We start from the raw sequence: 24857 nt of genomic DNA on the forward strand, positions 1-24857 counted from the left end.
CAGCAATCGCAATCATCACAATTCATAGCGCTTGATTCCTCGCTTCAACTAACTGCGCAAGTCCTGTTCTTTTACTGGGCCAGAACGCACCCGTTTGTTATCAGCCATAACTCTTGGAAAATAGGCAAATATTCGGTGGCAAGTCACAAACAAATAACAAAGCTCAAAATTTAAAAATGACCTGTGTCGTGGCCGCTATCCAAGGAAGGAAACAGGGCTTCACGCTTCACTTAATGTCTATAAACTACTTATGTAAGTCTCTAATGTTCAATGTTCTTGGGGGTTAATTAAATGTTCGTAAAACCCACTAATTATAATAAATTTCACAGAGCAGAATTTCATATATGTTAATATTTTGTCATCATCATCATCACTAATTCGTTTTGTTTTTTCACTTTGTCACTCATCACTTTAAGGGAGTGAAGAGGTCGACTACCATAGTTAAAGAGAGGTTGATTGATTTAGCAGTGCGGAACATACATTATTCAACCATATCTGGACAAACCATTTGATTTTTAGTGTAAGAAGTCACAATGAAAATTTGAGTTTTGTAGAAAGAATTCTAGGCAATTTATGTGAAATTCGACAATAAATTTTCACAGAGTTGTTGGATTCACTTTTTATGAAACAGGTTTTTTTTATGCCATTACATTAATTTGTATTACCTGCTTTGTTGTTCTTATGGTGCCATATTTAGGTTCAAGATTATTTTTCGAGTGCTACTTTTTATTGTAGGTCTTTAGGACAGTGCCCACCCCCCAAAGAGATGGCCAACAGTTTTCCTACATTTTGTTTTGTTCTTTCCCAATTCGTCCCCCACCCATCCACAAATAAATTATACACTGTCCCTGGCACGATGCATCATTAACAATGACAGGCTAAATAACTACAACAAGAAATAGTGATAACGGAAACAATTTATTTTAACTCTTAAAATAAGAACCCAAAAATACAAGCGATTACTGACAAAGACACTCACCACATTGAATATGAAAGTTATTTGGTTTCGAGAGTTCGATGGCTTGTACACCCTCTGTTTAGCTTGCTTACTTTTGTGGTTTTTTTTTTTTTTTTTTATTTTTTTTTTTTTTTTTTTTTTATTTCTTTTTTTTAAGCAAACAAAGGAAAGTCAAAATTAACCAAGAAAAATAAAACTTATAATCAAATACTCGGATCAAAGAACTTTCATATTTACATGACAGGAAACTTATGGGAATTTTTTTTTAATTTGAAATTATTTCACTGGGAGTTAACTAATCTTCCTCAAATAGCATCTTTATGTTCTCTTCGTCCAGACACTGATCTTCTTCAAGTCTTTTTGATGTGCCCCAGTAAAGCAGAGTTGGAATGAAACGTAGCTTCAATCGCTCGTCAGTGCGAAAAATACATTTCGGATCCTTCCAGCTAAAAAGCAGAGAAATTAAAGATTATATTTTTAGATACTAAAAACAAACAAGAGAGTATTGGACGGTTCAACCTTATGTTACTGCATGTTACCCAAATTTGCGTTACTTTAAACCAGGCGATAAGTGCTACCCTATAAAGAGTACTATTAGATTCAAAGAAAAGATTATCATTTTTAAATTCCAATAGGTATAAAATCTGCCACAAAAGTTTAAAATGTGCTAAAAAATATTGATCAAATCTGTTGAAAAGTTTTGTCTTAGAGCCCTTTGTGAGAATTTGAGTCTATTTAGGGTGAAATAGCGAGATAGATCATAATACCCTTATTTGTGGTGATTTTGTCTGTTTTAAGTTCCTAGCAGCATTTCATTAAATCTGTTATTTTTAATGTTTAATATGAATATTCACTTAAATTTGTCTTCGTCTTATGTCTGATTTATTTCTTCATAGGAATTTCTGTTCGTTTTAAGCTTAACTTAATGTTTAACGTCATTTTTGCTCGTTTTAGGTTTTAAAATCACTCTACTTTTCTTTGGAAAACTATTTTTTTTACACTGTTTATTCAATTAATTAGAAACAAAGGACAGCATAAAACTCCACTTATACTTATGCATTTTTTCAATGAACTCAAGTGAGAATGGAGAGCCTTTGGAAGGCGACACTTTATTAGGTTTGGTAACAAGGCTATAATTCTTGGTCCAAGAAATTAATTAAGCCTTTCACCCAAACCTGATGCAAAGGACTTATGTCTGTTGTGTAGAAGGTAGAAGATAGGTTTTATTGCCTCTAGAATTACATTCGAGTTTACATTTATTTCCCTCAGCTAAGCAATAATGCCAAATAGGACATAAATAATGAACAAGACATGAATGAATAATGATCATGTTGTCAAGGGATCAAGAAATATTCAGGAAATAGGTGAGAACTGAATATTTACAATCGTTAACTATAATGTTGCTAGAAAAAAGTATGCTGGATATATCATCAAGAATATCAAGTGCACAGTTTTTATATAGGTTTTCACCAATGCTACTAATCATGGTTGCAGTGGTAGCTGCAACAAGTAAAAAACGAAGCACGGCCCATAATAATCATAACAAGGAACGGCAAAGGGCCAAACAAAACTCATTACGGCAAGTTGCAAAAACTGGTAGATGTTCTATTAACTATTTTGGTATTTGACACAGTGGACAGCATCTGACAGAAAGTAAGCAATAATTCTTATTAAGTAGTAATCAAAACGAAATTCATTTTAAAGTTTTCAAATAAGCACATTATAAACTGTCAGATCATCAATTGAACAGAAAGTCTTTGAAAGAAAAGCAGCTAGAATAAGATTAAGCCAATAATTTGGTAGTTGAGAATTTTTATATAGGGCATCAAGGACACTTATGACAGTTAGAGGTGAGTCTAATATTTCCTAAATTTTTATCTCTAAGGGGAATAAAAATTAAGCTTAGGCAATCAGACAGAATAAAGCTTTATTCTGTTTATTATTTACTCTTTATTATTTATTTTCAGACTCATAAACCTTTAGAGAAAAAATTAGTTTATTAATACGGGAGCCTTCACCACTGCCCATCTTTTTTAGTGGTGTGACTAAGTCTTGGTTCCACAATTAGGTTAATCACAAGAACTAGTAACCAAATTAATACATGTTAGAAAGAAGGCTAGAAAGTTCTTTCTAACGTAAAAAGTTGTCCCTTTTAACCTGTAAAAATTTTAAGACGTGATGTTTTCCCCCTCAATCAGAGAATGGTGTACTGACAATATCGGACAAACTTGTAGAGGAAAAAAGGGTAGATTGTTCCTGTGGAGGGGGGGGGGAGATTTGAATAAGTTATGCAAGGTGTAAAAACTTGATCAACCTGCTGTCTCATTGGCAGCCATGTTTTATAAATTTTTGATCAGTAAATGTTGAAAGGTTTCCATAAAAAAGTACCATTTTCTACATATTTGGATTTCTATCCCAAGGATAGGGAAAAACCAGGGTAGGGTTGTTTTGCAGTAGGTATTCACACTGACCACTATCAGCCAAGTTTCAGTGTACTTTCATTAATATGAAAATTTGAAGTTCTTTCTGGCAAGTTATATCAATATTTTAAATAGATGCTGCAAACGATTTAGCATCCAGTTAAACAGCTTAAATTTCGAAGTAAAGGTTGGCCCAGAAAGCACAAAACGTTCTACATAAAAAAAATCTATCAGCAAAACGCTCCTTGAAAAACCAAATGAACATCACTCTACTTTTCAATGTACACACCATAGCCGCCAGGGCACTTATTGAAATACGGGATGGATTTTTCAATTCTGCCATTATACACTTTAGCTGCCAACAATTTGAGCCATGAACCTACTTACTGTTTGAGGTATTTACTCTGTCCACCCAAAGATTAACTCTGTTACTAATGGAATTGCCAAGTCGTGTAAGGTGTCAAAACGTCTAAACATAAGACGTTTCCACATAAGGTGTTGCAGTTCTTACTGTGTTTGCGCTAATGCACATGACTACACATTATCATAAATAAAATAATTACGTCTCTGTTAAATATTTTGGACATTTGTGCAGATGCAAATGCTTATGTGTTCTGCTGATGTGCAGCTAGTCCTGTCATCTAGTTCTGGCTTATCAATTGAAACTATCCCTGCTTAGCGGGATCGTGACTTGATGAGAGAATTTAAATACCTCCCAACCCCCCCCCAAAAAAAAAGAAGTAAATAATACAGATAAACTTCAAAAGAGCTCAGACATTCATTGTGAATGAGTATAATTCATTTAGAAAACCAACAACAACAAAACATTCATGAAAACGTAACTGTGGATACAAAATAGAGAAAAATGTATCCAAAAAACAGTACCCCACGCATGTCAGACGAAAAGAGGATTTCCTCCACCTCAGAAGTTTTCACGTTAAAAATGTAAATTTCACTAACTTTTAATTTCGACTGAAGAAACAAATGAATTTAACTAGTTTAAAAGTAAATTTGCAACGTATCTCCTCATCAGACTAGTATACTAGTAAGTGAACACAAGAGATGCATAAGGACTAAATAACCAAAGTTTCCACTTTATGATAAATAAAAGTTTAAATAGGGATAAATCCTTTTATTAGACAAAGATAATTCTGGATATTTTGGTCACATGAACAGTGACTGTCACCACCAGAGATACATGTCAGTATTTCTGCTGATGATGGTCATTGTAAGTTTGACCAAAATATCCAGTATTTTTGCGAATTATCAATGTCTAATAAAATAATTTATCCCTATTTGAACTTTTATTTATTATCATGGCAAAGCAGGGTTACCTTCGAAATTACCCAAGTTTCAACTTTGATATATAAATACTTGAAAATAGTTAATGTTAAATTTACAGAACTTAGCAATAGATTTGAAAAAAAAAATCTAAGCGCTAATAGACCAATAAGAATGCTATTTGAAACAATGTAGGTATATTTAAAAAAATTACCTGGTTTTGTCACCAACTCCAACATATAAGAACTCAAAATCATCACTAAGTGTATTTATAACTTTTTCAATTACTGGTTCAACTAGAAGTGGAAAAGGTATCATTAGCCAAAGTTAAACCAACAAATTGGGTGCATACAAATCTAGAACAAAGACTAAAGGAAACTGACAGATATGAAAACTAGTCAATTCTCAAGTTTAAAAATTCTATCTGGGATTTTCCTGTAAAATATTAAAGCTTAAAACACTTTTAATTTGATGCTTTACATCCATAGCGCTTGTGGCTTTAGTAAAATAGACATTTTACTTTACTATAATTTCTCTATATGGGCTGTAGTGATTGTGGGGCTAGTACTTTATGATTCCTAAATGAAGGTAATTCACTAAAATTTAATTTAGACAGTTTTGTTTTTCGGTTTAGATGTTTTTCGTGTTTTTTTAAGTTGGGGGGAGGGGGGATTTCTGCTTGTTGGCCCAACTGTTAAAATTATAACACCTGTTGAGGTGTTTTTCATGGATCTACCAGAGGGAGTCAATTTTGGCCAATCTTGGCTTATTTTCCTGGAAGCATACTCTCTAAAGAAAAAGCATGGGACAAAAACGAAATTAAATGTTCAAGACACTTAAAAGAACTGACTGTTTAACTATGGAATCAATGGCAAATTATTAACATAGCTCTATAAAAGAATAGTTTATTGCTTTGGTTATATATTTGACTGAACTACTGTAACAATGAAACTGTTCTAAGACCCAGTTTTTAGAGTACAGCTTATGTTTAAGGTTAAACCCACCTTACATAAGGCTTCAATTTTTTTCCAGAGGCACTTCATATGAAAAGGGTGTTTGTATAAATTTTGGAGGGAGCTCATTTGATTAGAAGTCGAAAGTTATATTGCCCCTTTCAAGATTCAAAAGTGATCAGAGGGTAACTAGCCCTACCCCACATCCTGTTTTCCCCAAATGCATTTGATTGAAAATTTTAAGATGGCCATTTTGTTCAAAATAATCCCGAGATCAGATAACAAAACTGCAGGGCTAACACAACCCCCAGAACCCAGAGGCAACCCTTGTAAGTTATGTCCTGAAGGCATATAAGGCTTTTACAGAAGGGATGGTCATATAAAATTTGTAGGAGGCTCATTTAATTAGAAATTGAAAGTTCTAGTATCCTTTATAGGAGTCAAGTAATTAGAGGGCAACTATCCCCCCAATGTCCTCTTTTATGTAAATGCATCCAATTGAAATTTTGAGATAGTCTTTCTGTTCAAAATAGTCCAAATATCATATAATAATGTCTCCAGGGTTGGCGCAGCCCCCCAGAGCCCTGGGGCAAGGCTTGTAAATAATACCCCAGGAGCATATAAGGTTTTTCTGGAAAAGGTGATTATAAAAGCTTTGCAGGAGGTCCTTTGATTGGTAATTGGAATTTCTAATGCCCTTTTAAAGAATCAAGCAACTGGAGGGCAACAAGAACCCCCATGCCCTCTTTTCCGCAAATACATCAAATCAAAATCTTGAGATAGCCTGTTTATTCGAAATAATCCAAATATCAAATACAAACTCCTGTAAGGTGACCCCCCCCTAACGCCTGGGGACAAGGGTTGTAAGTTATGCCCAAGGAGCATATAAGGTTTTATGGAAAGCATGGGCATATAAACTTTATAAAAGGCTCATTTGACTGGATATTGAAGGTTCTAGTTCCCTTTATAAGAGTAAAAAGTGATTCGAGGGCAATTAGCTATCCCCCTCCCATGCCCTTCCTTCTCCCAAATGTATCCAATAGAAATTTTAAGTTACCCATCGTGTTCAACATAGTTCAAATACAATATAACAATGCCTCCAGGATTGACACAATCCAGGGGCAAGGGTTGTAAGCCAAGCCCCTGGGGGAATATAAGGTATATATGGAAGGGGTAGTTGTACAGTTTCATATTTTCTTTACTTTAATAATCTATTACTTTGATATTGTTAATTTGATACTAGTGTTGATACTTCGATGAAACTTTAATGTAAAAAAAATTGGATTGTGAAATGGGAAATGTTGAGAAACTTGAAACTTTAGCAATCAAAAACAAACAGAAATTAATTTAAAAAGACTTTCTGAAAGAAAAAGTTCTTCAAATAAAAGTAAAGGCCAAATATTAAACTTAAGATCAACAGAAATATAAACCTATAATAGTTCAGACTCAAAACGACCAGAAATTATTATTAAAGTATAAATGAAACCAAAAACGATCAGAAATTAAATAAACAATCATAGCAAAGAAACATACAAAAGGTACTAATATAAATAAATAAATAAATCTTAGAATGAGGAAAACTTAAATTGAATATGCAAATCAAGCTTTGAACAAACAAACATTTGCCTACTGCCCCCTTTCCTAACTGTAAAAGCCTAAAGCCTACTGCATCATTGGCTCTTTATTTGATGTATAATGATATTAATTACTGAAAGCTTATCAGGTCAAGATTTTACTTCACTGTAATTTTTATATTTATTTTCAATGTTGTAATAAGTACAAAAGAATGTACCTATTATTATTTAAATATTAAATAAATATTATTGGATAGGCAAGCCAGCTTCTAATGCATTACCAAACAGCAAGAGTATCCTTTTTATCTTAACAGCAAGTACCCAGTTTGACTCATTGTTCCTTTTTGGTCACCCTAAAACCCATAAAACATACCAAGAAGAGCCTATTCAATGCTCAAAATGTTTTAAGCTTGGTCACACATCTAAGTACTACTTTTCCTCTGACACAATCTACCCCAATTTTCTTGGTAACCATCCCTTTTCCAGTGAAATTAAATGTACTACTGCTTATAAATGCATCAACTGTGAAGGTGATCACCAGTCTACAGGTTGTAACTTATATCCTAAATATATTCCACAGGCCAAGGTTTTGAGGATGGCTTATCAAGAAAATGTCCCATTTCCTATAGCTGCAAAGGAGCTTGCTAATCTTTCCAAAGGACCATCGTTTCCAAGAAATAAGGAAGTGATCTCAAACGTATTACCCAACCCTTGGCCACACCCTCACAAAAATAACCAAAATCAGACACAGTTATCTCCAACTCAGATATCTATCCCACTGCTGGTAAATGAGCACCCCAATATTATCAAAGCAAGTCCTGCCCTCCGAAATCCTAGATTTAGTCAGACATCGTGGTCTGAAAGAGTGGCAGCCTCACCTAATATATCCACACAAGCTAAAACTATACAAGATCAAAATGGTCCTCATATGTCTAAACTAATTAAATATATTGCATCCGTGGACCAAATCATCTAATCAAATCTGCCCAAAGCCCTAAAAGCTACTATAATTAAAGATATTACAGAATACTACTTTTATAATTCTATCTTTGAAGAGTTAAGGAAGGACTTGTCTTCAATTCAAAAAGTCCACCAGTCCCCAAAATTAAACCACTTCATGTTACTTCTGAATTCCTTTTTAGAAACTGTGATGAAAATGAAATAAACGAAATAATTATGAGTATGAAATCACAATCCTGTGGAGCAGATGAAGTATTGTTAAAAGTTGTTAAAGCAACAAAAACAATTGTTATTCCTATTTTGACTCATCTGATTAATTTATCACTTGAAGAGGGAACTTTTCCAGAAAGACTTAAATTAGCCCGAGTGCTACCCCTTCACAAAGGGAAGTCAAAAAATGAACCGAGTAATTACCGACTCATTTCTATTTTACCTTTTTTTTTGAAGATTTATGAGAAAGTAGTCCATAAAAGAATGTATGATTACCTCCAGGAGCAGAATCGTCTATGTGATATCCAATTTGGCTTTTGCAAAGGACTTTCTACGGACCTTGCAATTCTCAAATTGGTTGACTGGGTGAATGATGAATTTGATAAAGGCCTAATACCCGCAGCTTTACTTTTAGACATTAAAAAGGCATTTGACACTGTTGATCATGATAAATTACTCCAAATTCTTGAATCATTTGGTGTACGTAATGTGGCTTTAAAATGGTTTCGTTCGTATCTTATTAATAGAGCTCAAGTTGTACAAAATGCAAATGCAACATCAGAGTGCCATCTTTTACCATGTGGAGTGCCACAAGGTTCAATAATGGGACCACTGCTTTTTCTCATTTATATTGACTATTTAAAATATTATTTATCTGAAGCTAATATCATAATATTTGCAGATGACACACTTCTTTTTGTTGCATGTGAAAATCTACCTTCTTTATTTAAAAATGGAAATTGCTCTGGCTGAATTTATATTGTGGGCTGATTCATAGTATTTGACATTAAATTATGGTAAAACAAATTATATTTTATTTTCTAGAATCGGATCAGTCCAAACAGACCTCAATTTAATTGTAAAAAATAATATTATAAATAGAGTAAAAACCTGTAGATATCTTGGATTTATTATTGATGAGAATATTTCGTGGAATGAACATGCTAAATTGATTGGTAACAAACTTTCAAGGTCCCTTTGAGTTATCCGCCATCTTAAATTCCGTTTCCCTAAAAAAATCCTGAAAATGATTTATCATTCTATTTTTCATCCCCATTTGTCTTATGGATGCTCTATATGGGCAAGTAACTTCCTCTCATGTTATAAGAGAATCCAAATCATCCAAAATAAGGCCATTGAAATTCTATCACCTCTTCAGCATTCAGATAACATTAACCTCCATTTCAAACTTACTAAAATATTTGATGTGTCAAAGACTAGGGATTTTCAGATTGCAACTTTTTATTTTAAATATTTTAACAACCTCCTTCCATCGTCATTTGAAAATTTATTCACTTTAAATCAAGATTTGCATATTTATGAAATGCAAAATTCATGCGACATTGTCCACGAGACACCGTCAACAAAAAGAACTTTTTTAATTAGATTTTTTGCACCAGCTATCTGGAATTCAATCCCCTTGGAAATCCGGAACTCAAATGACCTTATTACCTTCAAGCGAGCAGTGAAGGGTTGTTACAGAAACACTGTTTAGATTTAAATATTGTGTGGTCCTCCTCTTTTCGGTCTTTTTCTTTTCTTTTCTTTTTATATTTTTTCTTTTCGTTCCCTTCGTCACCCCCCTTTATTTCTCTTTTTTTGATAAATCCAGTTGATCTGTTGTTTCTGTTAGTTGATTGTTTAATTATTCTTTAGTTAAGTTTCTGCCCTAGTCAAGCACTTTTGTGCTTTCCTGGCAGATTATGTACATGTAATTATGTGTTTTTGTTTAAATATATATGATTGAATAAAAAAAAAATTCTCACCAAGTATTGAGTATGTTACCTATTCAACCCCACCTATGGAAATTAAGCTGCAGATCCTACAATGGAATTGTGTCTCTCTTAACTCAAATAAACTTAATGGTCTTATCCAAAATTCAGCTTCTTTTAAATAAATAAGTTTCATCAAGTTTAGTCTTACAAATCAAAAGTTATGAGCTTGAGAAAATTTGCCTCATTTTAGAAAATAGGGGGAAACATCCCCTAAAAGTCATAGAATCTTAACGAAAATCATACCATCAGATTCAGCATAACTTGGGAGGATCTTTTCATGGAGGAGTTTATCATGAGGGAAAAGAATTTCCACAAAGGGGGGGCACAGAATTTTCTAGCATTATTTAAAAAAAGGAGAAAATAAATAAAAAAAGTTTTTTTTTCAAATGGAAGTAAGGAGCAGCATTAAAACTTAAAACAAAGAGAAATTATTTCATATACAAGGGGGTTCGTCTCCTCCTCAATACCTTACTCTTTATGTTAAAGTATTTTTAGTAATTCAAATGTTTATTCTATGGCCTCTGTGATTCAGGCGTCATTCTCAAACAATTGGGGCAAAATTCAAGCTTTAGTGTAAAGAGCAAGGTATTGGCGAGGGGCGAACCCCCTCATATACATAACAAAACAATACAAATATAGAAGTTTGTTATGTAAGTCAATTTGTAAGTTATGTATATTTATTACTAATAAAAACGTTCATAAAGAAAAAGAAAAGTTCTAGCTGCCTTTTTAAGTAACCAAAATTGGAGGGCAACTAGCTCTCCTCCCATAACCCTTTAATATATCAAAATTGTCTGATCAAATCTATGAGAAAGCCATTTTGCCCAAAAAAATTAATATGCAAATTCCGTTTTAATTATTCATGTGCATTGAGCCAAAATCAAAACATGCATTAATTCAAAAATGTTCAGAAATTAAATAAAAAACAAGTTTTTTTTTAACTGAAGGTAAGGAGCAACATTAAGACTTAAAACAAATAGAAATTATTCTGTATATGAAAGGGGCTGTCCTCTCCTCAACACCCCACTCTTTATGCTACAGTGTTTTATTGTTTTATAAAGTAGAGTGTGAGAATGAGTCAAACTTTAGCATAAAAAGCAGGGCATTGAGAAGGGGACATCCCCTTTCATATACAGAATAATTTCTGTTCATTTTAAGTTATAATGTTTGCTCCTTACTTTCAATCAAAAAACTTGTTTTTTATTTAATATGTCTACAAGAGACCAATCTTCGTCAGTTCAAGAAAATCAAAATGCCTGGCTACAAGTGCTACCAGAAAGGCAGATCTACTAATAGAAAGGGAGGAGTTGCCATTTTTATGCATGATTCAATCCCTTGTTCCCCTCAACCATTAAATATTTACAGGGATGAAATTGATATTATAGGTATATACTTAACCTGGCTAATGGTAATCACCTTGGTATAAAATCATTGTATAATCCATGTGGAAGCAATGATATCCAATTTTGGAATCTGAACTCTTAGGGAATAATTCCTTTATTCTTGGTGATTTCAATGCTCATAGCCCATTCTGGGAACAAATAGCTTGTAGTTTCAAAGCAGGAAGAGGCATAGAGAATATTTCATCCAATATTCTAGATACTTTAATTTTCACTCTATTGAATTTCCAGACCCAGTATAATATTGCATCTAATACTTTCTCAACTATTGACTTGCTACTTGGTCCATCTTCATATTATGATCAAGTTCACATCATAAAGGTCCTCTCTCTGTAATCTGATCACTCCTGCAACTCTAATTCAATTGAAAATATGTGCTATTCTCCCAAACCCCACACACCAACTTTTAACAACTCCAAAGACAATTGGCCCCTGTTTTTGGGAGTTATTAAAGGAAGATGATTTTGCTTTGTCTCAACTAACTCCAATACTAATGCTATACTGAGTCAAACCAGAAAACCATCCTTGTTAGTCAGCTAAATCTGCTATACCCATGACTAAGCTGAACTTTTAAAAGGGTTTCAAGAGACCCAAGATTTGGTGAAATGAGGGATGTATGGTTGCAGTTTGGGCAAAAATGAAGGCTTTTAAACTGTTTCAAAATAACTCATCTCCATCAACAGCAAATTCCCATAAGCAATCATGTGTCAAAGTATAATTGGTATAAAAGAAAGCTAAACAGTCCACATGGTCCAATTTAGGCTCTAGTATTAGCTTCAGAGCCGTAATTTGTAAGAATTATGATTTTATTAGCCAACAAGAGCACTACAGGTCTGGAAGACCTTAAAGCTCTCAGATGGATTAAGCTAATTAATGTAAGGTAACTCAATAGTGGCAAGCAATCTAATGACAACTGTAAATATGATATCATGCAGGATGGCTCTTCAATTACTTCCAAAAATATGAAAGCAAAATTTTTTTCTGACATCAAGAAAAATGACTACTCTGTTTCTCATTCCACTCAACCTCCTTTTGCTACTTTGTCTCATGCTTCTTTACATAAAAGCACTATGATAGAACCATTTTCCCAAGATGAATTCAATGCAGCACTAAGTTCCATTAATATCAAATCTTCTCCAGGACATGATGGTATTAATAATAAATGGAGTTTTGAATCCCCAGAGGTTTCCTATACTGTGCTCTTAAGTTTTTGGAATCTTATTTGGACAAGCCAAAAGTTCTCATATGCTTGGAAGATTGCCTAGGTATTTCCAGCTTTAAAACCTTCTTACCCATCTAGCAACACCAAGTCTTCTATAAATATGACCCCAAGGATTTTTATAATTTATTATCCAAAATATGGTATCCAGTTTTTCTCAATTTGTCCCTCATCTGCATTTAAAATCCTGGAATCTTTACCAAATTCTGCTATTGAAATTTCTCTGGGTTTGCACAAGCACACTCCTCTGTCTAAATTAAAACAGTTGTCTGGTTTGTTCTCCCTAAGTGAAAGAGCATCTAGTCAAAGGAAGAAATACTTCTTGTGAATTAAAGCTGATAGAATCAAGCATGTTGTGTATAAGCATACCTTTACTTTGAAGTCAGTTTGCACAAATATTCATTCATATTGAAATCAGTTTTGACTAGAGTTCCCAAACTGGAGTCAATATTCCCCTTATGCATAAGCCTTTACTGACACTCCACCTTGGGAAGATGGGACACTCATCTTCATCTTCTTGATCAGAAAAACAGGACAATTAGATTTAGGATCTGTTTCCTATCAAATTGAACTTGGAATCACAGAGAAGAACTACTTCAGTTGCTAAAAAAATTTTAACTCCACACAGATTTTGAGATGTACAGGAGTCCTAAGTAACAAACTAGCAACAAAGATCTGTTTGAAACAGTTCCATGCTGATATGGGCTACAAACAATAATTTCAGCTTGGACTGTTCTCGATTAATGGAGTCATATGGTTTGGAGTCATATGTTTGGGTTGTTTTTTCATAAGATTATTTGGTAGATAGCAAGTCATTTTTTTACAGGTCAGATAAATAAAGTTATAATATATTTTGATAGTTTTATAGGGTACGTAGTTGTTCTTACTGTAGTAAATTTTTTTGACAAGCCTTGCATGTACGATTCTTTTTCTCCACAGTACTTGTATGGTGATTACGATTTTTGTGCAAAATCAAAAAAACTTGAACTCGAACTTGTAGCCAGCTTTATAAGTACTGATGTGAATAATAGAGGTAGGCTATAACTATTCGAACACCTCTCTTATTGTTTTATTACCCTAGTTTTTAACAGACAAACAAACTGACAGCCATTTTTTAAAAACAATGGCACATGTAGGAATAAATGGATTGTGTATTTTTGGCAAGCCTACATACCCAGGGGAAAATCATGAACCTTCATACTATAATTGGTAAATTTGTTGTTGTTGACTTACAATAAAAGTACCACTCGATGTCTTTTTTACGTTCTTTACAAATATAACAATCACTTCTGTCACAAATTCAAATTTAAGCACAATTTGAGCTCTTGAAACCAAAATATTTCTAGTTTTGTGGTATAAACAAAGCTTAAAACATTGGTCTCAGCATTGAACTTCTTGCAGAAGGACTATGTGGAATCAACTAGTGCTTTAGAAACCGATGTGATCAATTGGAAGTTTTAACTTCCCCTTGAAAGCATTTACTTGGGTCCAAACAGACAAGATTCCCTCTGTACATCAAGGTCAGATACCGCCGTCCTCCCTGATTCAATCAAAGTAGTTCTCAAAGCTGCACAGGCGTTCCATGTCAAAGCAGTAGGCCAGATACAGAAAAGGTTCCATTTCGAAGACGACATTTACAAATATGATGAAATGGATGACCCAGTGTCAGCCCAATCACTTCAGCCTGCCTCTGTGCTACCTTTTGTTAGGAAGTACGGACAGATCCCATGGGATGGAACCAAAACCAAGCAGGAGTAGACTAGGCAGATCCTCATCAATATTGAAAATGTCAAAACAATGGATGCTGTGACCTGCTGGTGTTTGGTATTGTTGAAAAAAAAATGCTGCCGGAACAGAATTTGTATCTTAACCTGAAACCAACAGTATTATTTATTTCCACTGTTCCATTTTCAAATGTCTATGTCAAGGGGTTTTTCAGTGCTGTAAAAGTAGTAAAAACTGACATCAGAATAAATTGAAAACATAAACTTTGCAGGGGATTCTAAAAACAAAATATGGAATGAAAAGGGCTCAAGAAAGTGTGAAATGTGAAGATGATCAGTTACTTCACCACATGAAAACAGTGAAAGCTTCAGCCACCATACAAAAAATGTTGAAGACACATCAGGGGAAGATGAGGTCTGATTACGTTTTACAAGATACGATTGAACAGTATTAAACATCTTGTACTTTAGTCTACATTTAGACACTGAAGCATCCTGGGAGCTTTTCAAGGACATACTACTGAGTCTTGAGTTGAAGCATACGAAAACTTACTTCTCAGAACGTCCCAGAACCCTTCCGTATATGTCACCACAGCTAAAAAAAAGTCATTAATAAGAAAAAGAAAGCTTGGAAAAAGTATAAAAATTGTGAGAGTGCAGCCCATCTAGAGCAGTACAAAAAGGCCAGGAACAAACTGAGAAATGCGACCAGAAAAGCAACCATAAGATATGAGGAGTCGATAGCACTAGAGGCAAAAACCAATCCAAAAAAGTTTTGGAGATATGTCACTTCAAACAACCCAAGCCGCAGGTCGATCTATCATTTTACCTCCAGCGATGGAACCAAAATAACCGACCCATTGGTAATGGCAGATACCCTCAATCAATGCTTCTCGTCAAATTTCTCTAAAGACCCTGGATGCCCCCCACCGGATATGCCAATCACCCACATCAAACACCCTATGCCACCGATCCAGTTCACAGCTTGTGATACTTACAAGCGCCTAAAAACTTTGGACCCATCCAAGGCAAAGGGACCCGATGGCATCCATCCTAGGTTGCTGAAGGAGACCGCAGCTGAAATAGCGGAACCCCTGACAAGAATATTCCAGATGTCAATAGCTTCCAAAACTATTCCCTCTGACTGGAAAACAGCAAATGTCATGCCAGTTTTCAAAAAAGGACAGAAAGATAAACCACAGAATTACAGACCCATCAGCCTGACTTCTGTCCCATCAAAAGTCATGGAAGGCATCTTAAATGATGCAATCGTTGCACATCTGGAAACTAACAGCCTGTTATATGATGGACAACATGGTTTCAGGAAGGGTCGCTCTGTGGAGACAAACCTAATTCAATCATATGACATAATCACCAAGATGATTGAGGAAGGCCTTCCAGTTGACGTACTCTTGCTGGACCAAGCCAAAGCTTTCGAGAAGGTAGTACACTCGTACCTGGAAAGGAAACTAGAGTTCTATCAACTCCACCAAGATGTAAGGGAATGGATTATCCAGTTTCTCAAGGATAGAATACAGAGGGTGATGATGTATGATGAGGAGGGGAATCAAATCATGTCAAACCCAACTCCAGTGCTCAGCGGAGTTCCGCAAGGAACTAAACTGGGACCTACCCTCTTCAACATGTTCATCAATGACTCAGCCCAGTCAGTGCAAAATGACCTTAAACTGTTTGCAGACGACTCGAAATTGTTTGGCCCAGTCGCAAACAACCAACAGTGCGCAGCTCTGCAGGCAGATCTGCACACCCTCAACAACTGGTCCTCTTCCTGGTCCCTCGAGTTTAATGCTGAAAAGTGCAAAGTCCTACATCTTGGCCCTAAGAACCCAGGAATGACATATACAATGACAGATCGTACTGGGAAGCTCATAACTTTGGAAACTGTCACCAAAGAAAGAGACCTTGGGGTCATTGTTGATGACAAAATGAAATTCCATAGTCACAGCAGATACCTAGCTGCAAAAGGCAACAGGTCCCTTGGTCTCATCAGACGTAATATCACCAGTAGATCTCCCAGGACAATCAGGAAGCTATATACAGGACTGGTCAGACCGCAGCTTGAGTACGGAGTCTCTCTTGCCGTTCCCCACTATGTCATGGACAAGAAGATCCTTGAGAGCGTTCAGCTCTCAAGGTGTCACACCAGGGCTTTTTAATAAGTCGCTCTCTAGCCACACCCGGGGCCACACCAAGAAGCTCCAGCAACAAAGAAGCTCACGGAGAGAACGTTCCAACTTCTTCTCAACTCGTGCTGTTCCACTGTGGAATTCCCTTAGTGAAGAAACAGTTCAGTCCAAAACTGTTGACAACTTCAAAAAAGCAACTGACCAAGACTGGGCAGCGATGGAGTGGAAACTACACTGGGAGGCCAGTGGATCTACTCAACGGAACTAGACAACGCACTTCCACCTCCATCACTCAACCGGCGAATCTACAGGATGTTCACCCAACCTTATTCGCCGGCCAGTGCGATTTCAGGTAATTTAAGGTAATTACAGTATTACATTTTCTTTTCTATTTGCTTAATATTATTTGAAGTATATTTGAAGCTATTTGTATTTAGCTGATGATTAAAAAGCACTTTAAACAGCATGACAAGACATTCTATTATGGTAGTTATAGCTAGACTTCAATCTAAGAAGCCAAAATATGTCATCTTTCAATGGTATGGGTAAAATGAGATAGGGAGAAGTGGTTCAGGGAGTAATTAGAAAATGGGAGATTTTTAAGGATTTTGGAACTGAAGATGGGGATTTCTAGGGATTTTTCAGCTCCTTATTAGGGATTTAAAAAATGAGAAAGTGGAAACACTGCCTGGCTAGTTTAAACTTGAAAGTGAATCACCTTGGATATTAACATTAATGGGTGAGTTTTATAATTATCTTTCAACTTCCTACTATACAGAAATTACTTGTGATAGCTGGAATTAGTTTGTAACATATAATTTCATTCATATTGTACAACCCCAACTTTTCCCCTGGCTTCAAAACCCTGCCTACTTTACACATTTTTAATTTGCCCCATGGATGAGGAAGGTCAACCAGGAATGGATGTGTTTCTAGAATTAGCATTTTTAAGTGCTGGAAACTCTGCTGCTTTGCAGCACAGTTTCCACTTTGGACAGCTTGTGATGAAACTAAACAATTACCAAATGGCGTGGAGGGGGTTGGCTAAAAGGCATTTGCCTTGCCCAACGCTACACAAGTGACTCTAGCCTAAATATTAGCCTATGCTTCTACCAGTCACACAATCAGGACACCAGCTTTTTCCTTCCAGGTCCTTTGATCCAGAAAACAAGATTATCAGTTTCTTATTATTTGCTTGAATTTCAGCCAATTTAGAAGAAAACTCATTGAATCCTTCTGCTTTGGATTTTCCAACCATTCTAAAATATTCTGAAAATTCACTCTGCCTCTGCCCTCTCTTTTTTTTGAGCGTTTTCGTGACATGATATGTCTTAACGGCGAAAAAACCACAGTCGGGAAAAGCCAACGGAAAGCGAAGCTAGCTTATGTAACACAGACTAGTGGAATTTACACAGGATAGTCACAAATAACGAGAGAAAAAGTAAGGTATTCAAAGTCTGAATCTACCACAAACCATTTTTCCTCTCGTGGTCAACCTGAAGCTATTAAAATTGAAACCTCCTGAAACACATTAAGTTCTGACTTGGGTTTGATAGTTCTTGGCGTTCAAATAAGAGAGTAAGCCGCAAAAGTAAATTCAAGGTTTATCTTCGAACGTAAAAAATAACTGAAACATTACTGAAAATATGCTAAAACAATAATTCAAATTAATTAGCAATTTAAAATGTCAGACACAATGTTTTCAGCTTTGTGGTGACTGGATATGTTTTAGCAATTGATTGTGTTTGCAGGCACATATTTTTGGAAATGCATGTTTTTGATAAACGGATAGATTAGGGAGTTAAATTTGATAGTACACTGCTTCGTGTTGATTAATACCAAAAAGACTATAGACAAACCATTGCCAACAATTTGAAATAATTATAGTAATCCCAGCCCTTGGCCAGGTTGTTTTGCAAAATTAGCAGTAGCTAGAAAAACAATGAATAAGCAGATAGCGAGGGTATATTTGAGCCACAAAAAGTCAAAACAAACCCAAACAATCCAAGACTAGTAGACAAAAAAATTATTTCGAGAGTAGACTAGCTAAATGAGATTACAGGTATATTTAACTTCATTTAAGAAATTAACATGCTACTAGGAATTTCTCATATTTAGCACCCTAAAATAGTTCCTACACATGGAACTTCTAAGAATAAGTCTAGATAACTAATTTTTTTTAGCCAAGTTAAAGAGTTGTCTCACTTTAGATCTATTAAACTTATTTTTTTTTTCATCACTGTCTAAGTCTATTAATTCTTATCTCTCCAATAAAGTTCGGAATTCCAGCCAACCATGGAAAATCCTTTTGTGTAGTGAAGCTCACAACTTCAATGGAATTTGGTTTTGAAATTCTTTTAGGTGGGACTGTAATGAAGCTTTCAAGCAATACAAAAATACACCCAAGCTTTTTGGTCCACAGCTTTTAAATATTCGTTTTTGCGGTGCGCTCCCAGTTTTCAGAGCGGCATTGAACACCAGATGGGACTTGTTTTGCTCTGAAAGACATGTAATGTCTAAACCTTTCTTATTTCTTTTGCGCTGAACATAAAGAGATCATATGAAATATTCTCTGACTATGTTTTTTTTTTGTAATTTTAACGTAGAATATATGGTTTTGCATTGAAAGCTAGAAATTACGTTTAAGCACTGTGAGGTTTCTTTCACAATCTCTTTTCAGCTAAAGCAATACGTAGGCAATTATAGTTGTAAAGAAAAATAACAACTATATAACTGAAGTAAACAATGACGTTTGGGTAAGAATAAGAGTTGGCCAAATATTGTAGCTACATGTTCAGTACCCGTAGATCTTTTTCTGTGAGCGTTGGGATAAAAATATCATAGGCACCACATTGGTGCCACCCAAGTAAAGAGCGATGTGGGTACAATGTTTAATTTACTCCTATTTTTGTTGTTTTTTTCAGCCCAGGACGCTTCGTATAGAAGTAGTTGTTATAGAAACTTCGAAAGGGGCTTATTCGGTATGAAACTGAAAGTCCTAGTGCCCTATTTAGTAGTCGAGAGTGATTATATGGCAACAAGTTGACAATAGAATAGAACAAGTGACATTGGCCTTTAAAGACCCAAGCCCATCAGTAATCCCTTTGGTTTGCACCTTCAATCTGGATGTGCATTTCCCTCTGAAAATCTCGGCTTGGGGTGCAAGGCATACAGTTAAGCAGTTTATCCCCTGAGCAATACAATGCTTCAATTGCTAAGGGTTTGGCCACATGGCCCTCAAATTGCCACAGAGGCAGAAGATGCCTACTATGTAGTGGACAACACGCCCATAATGAATGTCCCCAATGCAAAACAGTTAAGCAAGATCAGATCCTCAAGGGTCCTAACTGCAGTGGTAACCATGCTGCTAATGCCAGGGATTACCCAGTATTCAAAGCAATTGTTACTTATTTTTTCACAAATAATATCCTCATGTGGACCGCTGCTGACGCCTTGAAGAAGGAACTTCCAACAAAAATAAAACATGTCTCTATGGCCCATAAAGACTCCTTCTTTCCTTTGACACCTAACCACAATCCAGTTGAAGACCATAACAAGAAATATATGGCCATGTTTGAAGATGTGGCAAGGCAGGTCTCTCATCTGACCCAGAAAATAACATCACTTTGCAAACTGGTCTCAAAGATAATCCAGTTTGTCTTGCAAATGCAGCCCTTAGCCTGACCAACATTTCTGAAAACCTAAACAGTGTCGAATCAAGCGCTACAGCCAGTAATGACCTTCGAAAAACCAGCAGCCCTGGCAAAGTTGAAAGAAAACGTAAAGGAAAGGAGGCTATACCTAGCCCAGAAGGTAGCAGTAATAAGCTACAAGAGACCCAGGTTAGCCCCCTCACACCGAATGACTAGCTTCCCTTCAGTGTTCCAATTAAATATCCGACGATTCAACCAAGTCAAAAGAAAAGAATTTTAGTCAGGCATACTCCTGATATTTTTCTACTTCAAGAGATCTTCTTAAAACAGGAGAATACTTACCATGATTTCAAACGGTGCAATATTGCCCGTTGGAACAGAGTCCACAAAACAGGTGGTGGCCTACTGTCACTTGTGAAAAATGACCTAGCTCTTATAATACATGACCCCAGTCCACAAGGGGAAAGGGAGGGTTGTAGACATAAAACTACTTTTAAGTGATAGGTGGATTAGTATTGCTAACTGTTATGCTCCAAAGGCAAATAAGTTCTCTCTGAAACAATTCAAACTGATCATGTATGCATGTGGTCCTGTGGAAATAATTAGTGGTGACTTTAACCTACACCACATAATGTGAAACGCTGTGCCCCCTTTTCCCTTTTCAGCTTGCAGGATGTTAAAGACATCATTTCAAAGCTCCAGCCTGGTGCAACTAGCCCTGATGGAATTCATAATTTGGGGTTGAAAAGTTTGCCAGATACATTTGTTGAGCTACTGACAGAGCTATTCAACGGATCTGTCATAGAATCAGCAATACCATCTGAGTGGAATAAGGCAACAGTGATCTCGCTTCTCAAGACAGGAAAAGACCCTATGCTGCTTAACTCATACCGCCCTATATCATTTACTTCTTGTGTTGCAAAACTAATTGAGAGGGTAATAAAACAAAAATATTTAACCCCATTATCAGAATACATCCAAATTGAACAGCTTGGCTTTCTCCTTGGAAGGAGCACCACATATGCCTTAGTTAGACTAGAGCACCTAATAAAACAAAGCTTCAAAAAAGGAAAAGCAGTCCATGTGATATTTTTAGATATGGACTGTGCATTTGATAGAGTTGATATGAGGCAACTAATCAGAAAACTCTCTGTACTGGGTTTACCAGACCTACTGGTAATTGGATCTACCAATTCTTCATGGGTAGTTAAGTTCAGGTCTCCTTGGGGGGTTCCTATTCAGAGCTTAAGAGAAAAGCTTACAACATTGGACTCCCTCAAGAAGTTGCTCTAACTCCATATCTCTTCTAAGTTTACTGTCAAGATATAAGCCTGGAAAATGTCCTTGGAGTAGAGCTTTTTCTGTATGCTGATGTTATTGCTGTTGCGGTAGTGGGGAGAGACCCTTTAAGCTTACAGTCAGCCTCCTAAAAAGCTGTAGATATGCTATAAATTTGGGCAAATAGCAATAACATGGTTTTCTCAAGCCATAAATCAGTTAGTGTGTTTTTCCACACAATGCATAACCTGGCTGCTTTCAAACCGCCGGCGAAACCGAATAGAAAAAGGATTGTAGCTGCAGAAAACGCACGCTTTCTGAGAGTTGTATTTGACCAAAAAATGACATGGAAAACCTAGCGAATTGGCAGTCTCAAACAAAGACAAAATTTCGTTAATGCTCTCTGCTTTGGAAGAAGAGGAGCCCCCACGGCCTTTGCTTCAACTATTTTAAAGTCAGTGGTAATATCTAAGATAGACTATGGATCATTTGTATATGGATCTGCCAAGAAGTGTCTGCTGAAGAAACTTGACACTGCCCTCCATGCAATCTTACGAAGAGCCCTTGGTGGCCTAAAATCTACTCCTATTGGAGCTATGTACTGTGGAGCGGGGACACAGTCTCTTCACTCCAGAAGAAAATGTCTTCTTGCAAGATATTTTGCCAAGAAAATAAGACTCAAAAACCACACTATCTACAAAGAAATCATTAGCCACCACAACCCTGATGTCTACTTTAAACTAACAGAGATACTCTCTTTCCAGAGATTCCTTTACCTTCCTGGCATGGAAGAGTTCATGGAGAATGGCAGGCTGACTGTTAATTTGGCTGATGATTCTCCTAGTGCCTCCAAAAGAATTGGGGAACTGATGATTGCGAAGATCAGCATTGGAAATAAGGAGGACCTTCCCCAAGCACTGGTGAAATTCATTTTTCTCGGAAAGTTGGCAGAATATCATGACTGCATCCAAGTTTACACAGATAGCTCAAAGACAGAAACATAATGCAGTTGTTCAGCAGTTTTACCCTCCCAGAGTCTGTCTCTTTCCTATTGTTTACCCCCCAACCTTGCAATTTTCTCTGCAGAGCTTATGGCAACGAAGTTTTCATTTCAAGCCATATCAAGCCAAACAGAGATCAAACATAAGAAGTATATTGTGCGCACTGATTCACTGTCAGCGCAAGATTACCTCTCATACCAACAATACAAAGCAAGAAATGTTGCCATTATGAAAATTTGGTTACACAACTTGCAAAAAAGGGTGTATCTGTTCTATATATATATGGGTTCCAGTACACTGTGGTATAACAGGAAATGAATTAGCTGATGAGACTGCAAAACAGGCCTCCGAACTCGGCCTAATCACTGAAACCCCTATTACTGGTTCTGAATTTCTGTTTTCAAGCAGTTCAAAATTTGGAAGAAGAAGAGGCTTGGCTACATTTTTCCCATACCCAGCTCCTCGATCTCTATGATTATAGGCAGCCATCAAAAGAAATGTACCTCACATCTTGCATCCTTTCTACTTGCCTCTTTCGTTTTAGACGTGGCCATGTAAAGACAAAATCAACACTATTCCATTGGAAAATGACCCCAAACCCCCATTTGCGATGCATGTGGAGTGTATTAAAACATACGTCACTTCACCTTTAACTGCAGAAAATATGAAAAAGAGAGGGAAGTACTAAGGAATTGCTGTGATAAGGCATTCACAATGCGTTCTATTCTCGGAAACCACACGTCTCCTCCTTGGGTTAGACAACTGAGCACAAACTTTTTAGGTAGATTTGTTAATACCACTGGTTTGGTTCATTCCTTATAAGAGTTTTTTTCTAACTTTAAAATAGTTGATTATAGAGTTATTTGATTTAATATTATAGCTGTTTTATTATCTTTATTTTATCTGGTTAAAATTTTTATATCTGGCTGTATGAGACTGGTTACAATGTGTAAAATTGTATTATTTACTATTATTGTGTTGTATACATATTTTAATTGCTCTATGAAAATACATAGTTGCAATATTTTGACTCCTGTTTCTCAACACAGGCAGTTGCTACAGGTGATTAAACCCCCTCCAATAGCAAGTTAAATGATGCATATTCAAGCCCAGTGAATATTGATTGAAGTGACACCCAAGCAAGCTAGTGATTGTAGAAAGCACAGAATGATCGAGTGATACGAACGCATATGACCTATTGATCGAACACGCCAAACCCCAAACAACAACAACAACAATAACATATGCAGTATTTCAGATATGTGTATTCTTCTATTTTAGAGACCTCAACTTCTGATTAAATCGTTCTAAAATCTTCCATTTCCTTAGAAAAGATAATTAAGGCCCTTGGTTTGCTTTAATCAGAATCTTTCCTTTTTTTTATTCAGAATAATTATTTGTTGACCAAATGGTTATCATATTTATTTTATGATTATCAGAGTGGAGATATCAAATTAGACCGTATTATTTAGTCGTTGTTTCTTTCATTGAAATTATTCCTGCTTTCAAGAACAAAACGACACTTGGCCTTATTTGATAATTTGGATGTTTATCCGAACTAATAACTTACCATGAGCGATTTAGTTATATGTTTTTTAAAATGTGATTTGAAGTTAAGCTGCATATTTCGCCTCTCTTCACTTTCTATCTTTTTGCCCTCTCCTTATTTCATTTTATTTGTTCTAGTGTACGACAATGGAGGTACATTGCAAAGGTTCTAAATGTTTTGCTACATCTTCTGTCAGAGCTGTTTTGGTTTAAGGTGCTCGAACATCAAACTGAAGATTTTTTGTTCATGATTTCAAATAAAGGTATTGGCCCAACAAGGTTTTGTGGAATTTGACAGTTTGTGAGTTTAGAAGTATCTTAATGCTCCCAATCTGAATTTTGGTGACTGGGGAGGACCCAAGGAATTGGTGATTTATAAAGATATAATTTGAAGGTTTTGAGGCTTAAGAGGGTCAACGGATTAATTGTTACATTTGAGATTGGTAATGTGCAAGACAGAAGTTTTTTTAGTTATTAAATTTATGCAATGTTTGTCATATAAACTTGTGAAATTTTTGGAGACGTATGGTGAAACTGATGAATAAACCGATTGGTACGAGAGGATAGGTGTTCAAACGATAAATGCAAAACTGTGCCAAAAAAGCACAGATAGCATGCATTTGCACACGCCAAGTCTCTAAGTCAAGTGTATTTCACGAAAAGTGCCCTCTTCTTTCCTTTTAGTCTCATACAAAGCATTATTTTTGTTGGATAGAAACTAATGATTCCGGATAAAAACCACCAAATCACAAATTT

The 24857-nt window shown here is 35.8% G+C and overlaps 1 protein-coding gene across 1 annotated transcript; it reads right to left on the minus strand.

Annotated features, from left to right (window-relative positions):
- Nucleotides 1-899: 899 nt before the first annotated feature.
- On the minus strand, nucleotides 900-17932 carry LOC136026034 (thioredoxin domain-containing protein 17-like). The gene is made up of 3 exons (XM_065702192.1): nucleotides 17735-17932; nucleotides 4874-4955; nucleotides 900-1404 (listed from the first exon to the last, which is right to left on the minus strand). The coding sequence occupies exons 1-3, from the start codon at nucleotides 17877-17879 to the stop codon at nucleotides 1254-1256; spliced, it is 378 nt and encodes a 125-aa protein (XP_065558264.1). The 5' UTR covers nucleotides 17880-17932; the 3' UTR covers nucleotides 900-1253.
- Between the last annotated feature and the right edge of the window lie 6925 nt (nucleotides 17933-24857).

The sequence above is a fragment of the Artemia franciscana genome, chromosome 4 (assembly GCF_032884065.1).
Source record: "Artemia franciscana chromosome 4, ASM3288406v1, whole genome shotgun sequence".
NCBI lineage: Eukaryota > Metazoa > Arthropoda > Branchiopoda > Anostraca > Artemiidae > Artemia > Artemia franciscana.